Here is a 7500-nt window from a genome sequence, read left to right as displayed (position 1 = left end):
ACTTAGCAGCAGCATCATATCTCTCTCCCACTTTCCCCATGCAGATCCCCCCCCCCCTCTCTCTCTCTCTCTCTCTCTCTCTCTCTCTCTCTCTCTCTCATCTCTCTCTCTCTCTCTCTCTCTCGTCTCTCTCTCTATCTCTCTCTCTCATCTCTCTCTCACTCACTCACTCACTCTGCTGCTTGTAGGGAGCCGATCTCTCTCTCTCTCTCTCTCGCCCCTCTGCCTGTCAGGCAGAGCGACTAGCGACTGGGGACTGGGGGGGGGGGGGGGGGTGTGAGCAGCACAGCACACTCTTGCCCAGCATCAAAGTGAGAGCCTCACTTTCATCCTTCCGCAAACAAATCTTATCGCAGTATAGCGCACATGTAGAAAATATAACGCGTATACTACGACGTGACAACGTGACAAAGCTGGGTTCTAAACACATCGGCTACTGTAATATCGTCACTGTGTACAAGCAACGGGGAGGGGGGGGAGGGGGGGGGGGTTGGACTCGCTGTGTGTGTGTTTTGCTGTCTGGAGCACTTTCTCCAGTGCTCTCTGTGCACAGTCTGACATTTCCGCGGCTATCAGTCCGACTTGGAAGCACTTTCTCTCGGCCAGTCAAACGGGAGGGTCTGCTCAGCTCATGGCACCCGCAGCAGCACACTAGCAGCAGTGAGAGGCGGGGGCTTTCAAACAGTCTGACATTTCAGCAAACAAATCTCGTGCAGTTTAGCGGGAATGTAAGGTATAACGCTATACTACGACGTGACAACGTGACAAAGCTTCACTAAACATATCGGCTAATATAATATCATCACTGTGTACAAGCAACGCCAACTTCTCAGGAAATGAAAGTCAGCAGAGCAGAGCAACTGGCTCTGTCTGTGTGTGTGTGCTCCGAGGAGGAGAAGAGCTCTGTCCTAGCTCTGCCTGCGCCCTGAGAGGAAAAATCAGAGGTGTTGTAACTTCAACAAGAATCACGAAAAAGCCCCAAAACGCAAATTAAAAACGGATTTCATTGCGCGGTTTATCTCTAGTTAGACGAGGGAATTACGTGGAGAAATCTCGCATTGTGTTACCCCAGAGCGAGAGGTTTGTCCTATTGTGGGTGTGCTGCTGTTAACGAGCCCATGTCACTTTGCTCTCGTAACGTAATTTGACACCCTGCCATAGAGATACATGCAGAAAAATAATTAAATTTCTAGTTCGCCACTGAATTACCAAATTGATATAACTTTCAACCATTTTCAGATTTTCTGTTTCCATACAGACCAACAGCGTTGGCTAGTTGTTGATATTTATAAAGATATTGCCCCTCTCAAATAAATTATTTTTGAGGCAGTAGGCAAACTGTAATGGCGTCGATTTCCGAAAAAGAATCTCGACTTGAACACAGCCAAAGAGTCCAGTATAGAGAAGAGCATATGTCATTTCTTGGTTTTTTCCATAGGTATTTTCAAATCACTGTTCTGATACATATCTAGGGGGTTAGTCCCCCTTTAAGTACATTTAATATCAGAAAATAACTTTTGATACTTAAGTACAGAAAATATCAAGTACTTTAAGACTTTTACTCAAGTAATATTCTAATGAGTGACTTTGAATTCTACCAAAGTCTTTTTCAGGGAAGAAATCTTTACTTTTACTTAAGTATGGTTTTCGAGTACTTTATACACCACTGCGTGCGTGTGTGTATGCCGAGCCGCATGTTCTGACATGACACACACAGACAGAGCTGAGAGCTCTCTCTCTCTCCGTCTGTCGGTCTCTCTCTCACCATTAAACTAGCTAATTAAAATGACAACAATCACGTGAAAGATCACCCAACAAAGGCAACCGACGGTGGACTCAAATAGCAGATAGCCCATATATATTCGTCCCATCGACCAACCCTACTGTAGCCTATAGCCGAAATAATAGTGAACCAATACATAGAGAGAGAGATAGAGAGTGAGCATGTGCATGCTTGTGAACATTATTTCTTAGCATATGAATTATTGTAAACTCAGCGGAAATGAACGACATGAAAATATTTATAAAACAAATTGTATTTTAAATTTCCATGACTTTTCCCAGGTTTCTCATGACCATACGAACCCTGAAATTAGTTTGTACTTGTACTGCTCAGTAACTTGCAAAATAGTCTTAAAAACCAATGTGAAAAATAATCGTGATAAGATCGTGGATCGCGATCCTGCCTGAAAAAATCGTGATATGATATTTTTGCCATATCGCCCGCCCCTAATTATTTTCCTATTCTATATGAATATTTCTGCCTACTGGAGTCCCTAAACAGTCTTGGAATTGAATTGCATGAATTGGCTATGACTCTTGTGGATCCAATGAGCACAACTGTATTCATGTCTGCTGATGTTACTCCCCATAGTATCCATTTCATTATAGTGCATGTTAGAGGCAGGACCATTAAGCCACTTCATTGATGTCTCTATAACTATGCTCCTTGAAGGGCCACATGTGAAAAATGTAGTTACAATCTGAGATGATACGTAGATTCATCTCAGATTTCTGAGAATAAAGTCAGAATTCGGACTCCAAATTCTGAATTCTGACCCGGGACCTGTCTACATCCTTCCTAAATGCCGCATTCAGCGTCACCTTTGCTTGAGTCTGCGCGCCCCACCTGGGCCACCCCCTGTCAAAAATGACCTGGACACGCCACTGGTAGGGGTAGTATGACTCAACGGACGCAGACTGTGGCGGGTATAAGCTTATATCCGCTCGCTGCGTGTTACTGCTCTCAAATGCGTGAAAATGTGCGAAACGACAACAAATGGCAAAGGCTGAAAATGGCAAGTTTTGACGAAGATTTGGACTGTGCAATAAAGCAGGCCTGCTTGGTACTTTCCGGTGGATGGGTGTAAAGATAACGGAGCCTTTTTTTTTACCAGACCAGGGGCCGGTTGCACCAACTGGTCTTACACTGGTCTTAAGCTAAGTTGGTCGTAACTTTACGACCTACAGCTACGCCGGTTGCACCAAGACGACTTAAGCCTTATTTTCACTAAGACCAGGCGTAACTCCTACGCCTCGTCAGGAGGAGGCGTAGAGCCTGCCTGTAACAGAGATCTCCGCGGAGACCTTTTTGACCGTCATCGTCGTAACATCGCCAGTTCGCCGTCTTTGAAAGCACGACGTTAGATTATAACTAACTACTTGTGTGGCTTAGCCTTCCCAAATGTTGGCGTTAATTCTTTTAGAATTTAATACATAGAATTGGGAACGTTACATTCAATTTCATTCAGACTCCCTGACACTAATCGCCGCCGCCATTTTCCCCCGGGGCTTCCACAGGAGGAGGGGGGTGGGAGGAGGGAGGGTGTAGTGACGCACATACAGTAGTGGGTGACGGCGCGAGGCACATGTGGGCCAATCAGAGGGCATTCCCCGACAATTCACATGAACGCGCATTGCTATGACCAGCGTAGTTAAGACCAGAGTAAGCCGTGTTGGTGCAACAGGCGTAAGTCCATGGTCTTAACTAAGACCGACGTAGGAGTTACGACCAGGCATAGTTAAGACCAGTTGGTGCAACCGGCCCCAGAAGGAGAGTGAGTTGAGCCAGACTCTCTCCTGTGCTGGAGCTAGTCAAAGAGAAGTTGTACTCACGGCGGCGGTGGGGGCGGCGGCCACCACGCAGTACAGGAGCAGCGGCGGCACGAAGCCGGCCTCGTCCGGGCCCGGGTACGGCTTCATCAGCTCGGCGTCGTTACAGAAGAAGCCCTGCATGTGCACGGAGAACAGCTCCGTGCACTCCATGTAGTACGCCAACAACACCGTGGCCGCCATGATGACCAGCTGCACGCACAGGGAGAGGGGATGGAGAGAGGAGAGAGAGAGTGAGAGGGAGGGAGGGAGGGAGGGAGGGAGAGAGGGGGAGAGAGAGGGGGAGAGAGAGGGGGGGAGTTGGACAAGAGGAGGAGAGGAAGGAGAAGGTTAGGTGTGTGTAGACATTCGCAGAAGGTGTCAGGTCTTCTTGATTGTGTTTCTCAGGTGCTCACGCGCTCGATTCCCTGAACGTGGTTTGTAAAACCCGTAAAGAATAATCAAGAGACTGAAACTCTCCTCTCAGCTGAGACTTCTGTCAAATAGGTTTGAATACAAAGCAAAGCGCCATGAAGCCTCTATATCAGTGCTGACCAATTTGGGGCCCGCGGGCCAAGTTTGGCCCGCGCTCTGTTTGTTTTGGCCCGCCACGGATTTGGGATTTTTATTTTATTTTATCCAGAATGCAACTCGGGCAAGTTATCAGATATCTGCACTGATTGCAAAGGGTGGACGAGCTTTTTCATGTGGTGAAACAGTGTCTGAATGTGGCTGCGGATATACTGTGTTCACTCCTGAGATTGCATCCCTGCAAATTGTCATAGCAAATTATTTACAAAAGATGGACAATAAAGCTGATTTTCAAAGTACCTTGAGGATTTTTCAAGTTGTGAATTAAGTCAAATTTCTCTCTTGATTACAAAGGTGGAAAATACAACTGTTTTTAACTGGGTGTTTACTGATTAAATGTTTATGCTCCCCACAAATGCAGGTTTTTTTTAAATATATATAACCAATTGCAACTTATTACAATTACCAAACAGATAAAAAGTAGATTATTATATTGAAATGTTATTTTAGATTTAGAATGTTAATTTTCTATAAAACACAATAAATTTTAATGTAATTCCACAACGTTTATTTTTGGCCCTCGGCCCTCCACCCAGATTGAGTTTTGGCCCTTCATGGGAAAGAATTTGGACACCCCTGCTCTATATAACAACAGCTCTCTCTCTCTCTCTCCCTCTCACTCCATCACTCTCGCATTTTACGAAATGTCTATGGGAAAATAAATGACGGAAGAAAATCTCTGGTACAGTGGTATTGTGTGGTGCCCTGCAAAAACTCACCTTCACACGGTGAAAATTTGACATTTTCTTTTTTTTCTAGAAACTCTCCCCTACATATAACTTTTTGAATGACTGACATAGCTCTCTCAGATCAAAAGGTATGAGTATTTTAATCTGTTATTATCGCTAAAAGTAAATCTCTGGCATGTAGTACTCCTCTGAAACACTAGGTGTCACTGTACTACTGTGGCACTGCTGTTTGCAAGAGGAAGTCAGCATGGACCATCTCGCTCAGTTTATCTCTCTCTCTCACACACACACACACACACACACACACACACACACACACACACACACACACACACACACACACACACACACACACACACACACACACACACACACACACACACACCTAACATCAGCCCACCAACATCAGCCCCATGGTGTTTCTCCGATACAATACCCATGCTCACTCTCAACTCATTTTTTGCAAGTCCAAGTCAAGTCTCAAGTTTTGGAGTTATTAGAGTCCAAGTCAAGTCAGAATCAGAATCAGATTTATTGGCCAAGTATGTACACACATACAAGAAATTTGACTCCGGTTTGCCGTTGCCGTTGCTACTCACACGCAGAAAAAGGTATGCACAAGTTACTGTAAAACAAACGAGGCACGGCTACATTCAAACATTTACCAAATGTTGCATTAACTACTAGGGCTGTCGCGATTCACTTATCTCCCGATTCGATACTATCACGATTCTTGGGTGCCGATTCGATTTATATTGCGATTCTTAAGTATTGCGATTCTACGATTATTGCGATTCGATATTACGATTTATTGCGATTTTTGTTTATTTTTTTTCTTTTATTTTTTCAGTTTGTTTGCTTTTTTACACTAGATTAGAACATGGGAAAAGTTTAATCATACACTAGAGACTGTATATTATATATCATGAGTAGGGCTGGGCGATATAGTTAAAAACAGGGGCGGACTGGGATCATAATTCAGGCCAGGCATTAGATACCAAGCAGGCCAGGCCGATATGGGCCGACGCGCGTGAAATTTGGGACGTTTGAAGCCCAATTTGGGCCGTTACAATGAGATGCACCCACTTTAAAGCAGCTACGAGCAACTTTTTCGATTGTTATTAAACAGTATAAATTTAATATTAATGCATCACATCTTACCTCTAATAGTCGACGAGACCAACGCAGAGTAGTCTCGCTTGAGCCCCGAGTGAATCGGCCAGTGTCTGTGGCCAGGGAAGATCAGGAAGTGAAATGAAACGGTTTGCAGCAGCCACTTCGGCCATAACCACAAAATAACTTCCAAAAAACCTGTTAGAATATAACGAGAGATGTTCGCGAGAGTATGCGTGGCGTTCACAATGTTTATGCTATGTTGCTAGGCAGCGCGAACGGCGAGGCAGGCAGCTGCGTTTCACTTCCGGGTTTCACTTCCCCGTTTCACTTCCGGGTAGCCGGGCCGGCGGTAAGGAGAGAGAGAGAGAGAGCCCCCTGTTGACGCGAGTTTAGACAGACACAGACTTAATAATCATCCAAGGGAGCAATCTCCGATTCACACGGCTTTGGTCTCAGCTACTAAGATGTGATGCATCAATATTCTAATCATACTGTTTAATAACAATCGAAAAAGTTGCTCGTAGCTGCTTGAGTAATTATTACTTCAGACTAACTAATAAAGTAATAAAACCACTAGTAAACCAGTAGGCGGCGCCTGGCCTGCTGTTCAGTGAGTGGCCTGACTGCAAGCACCAAAAAAAAAAAAAAAAAAAAATTGCGATTATCGATTCTGGAATAAAAGATTGATTCAAAAAATCGTGACATTAAAAATCGCGATACTTAGGTGAATCGATTTTTTCCCCCACCCCTATTAACTACTATACAATAAGTGTTTTTTAACACTATATAATAATATAATATATATTTTTTTTTATAAAATATCAATCAAATGTGTTTTGAAGTCACGGTTGGGTTAATTGTCGGTACAGTATCGCTATAATATAGCTATTATTACTATTATTGTTGTATGTTCCACTCAGGCATAAAAATGTGTTGCAAAAATGTTGTAAACATCTTTCTCTTTATTTTTAAAGATTTTAAAACATCTGTATCCTTCTTGTTTCAAACGTCATCACTGTGCACCAATGATGACGGGTGAGAGAGACAGCTGCTTTTCATCGCTGTCTCACCCGTTGTGTGTAAATCCTTATGTGCGCTCTCGGCAATATCTGCGCACCATAACACTGATTTTCATATCAATGTCTCAGCGAATAATGAGTCTGCGTCTTTGATGCGCATAATACGAGTGAAGGAATAAACGCAGATCTTCCTCTACCTGCGGTCTTGACAGGTACTTGCTTTTAATCACGGTCAATGTGGGAAAACCCGCTCACACACACAGGTATGTTGAGCTGAAGGGGATGAGGACTTTTATAGCCTTTTTGGAGAGGTGGGGCATACTCACACACTGTGGGCTGTGGCACGGGAGCGTCCTCGGGACCAAACGATGTAAATCCAAACAATAAATAATCAGGGTCATACTTCCTCCGTTTTCTGCTCGCACCTGAAGCTGTCTCCTCTCTCATAGGTACTAAATAACGTTTGATTTTGCTCCACCATGACATGCACAGCT

At 44.2% G+C, this 7500-nt stretch overlaps 1 protein-coding gene across 1 annotated transcript in view; it reads right to left on the bottom strand.

The window, feature by feature from the left end:
* plppr1 (phospholipid phosphatase related 1) overlaps window positions 1-7500 on the bottom strand; it is a gene marked incomplete at both ends in the record, with an annotated part of 64673 nt that overhangs the window by 49859 nt on the left and 7314 nt on the right. The window contains one exon of the mRNA XM_083639469.1: window positions 3616-3804. Coding sequence (XP_083495595.1) covers window positions 3616-3804 — 189 coding nt within the window. The remainder of the gene's footprint in view (window positions 1-3615; window positions 3805-7500) is intronic.

Source organism: Poromitra crassiceps (assembly GCF_964638095.1).
Source record: "Poromitra crassiceps genome assembly, chromosome: 6".
NCBI classification, from domain to species: Eukaryota; Metazoa; Chordata; class Actinopteri; order Beryciformes; family Melamphaidae; genus Poromitra; species Poromitra crassiceps.
This window is presented reverse-complemented; position numbering and strand designations above follow the sequence as displayed.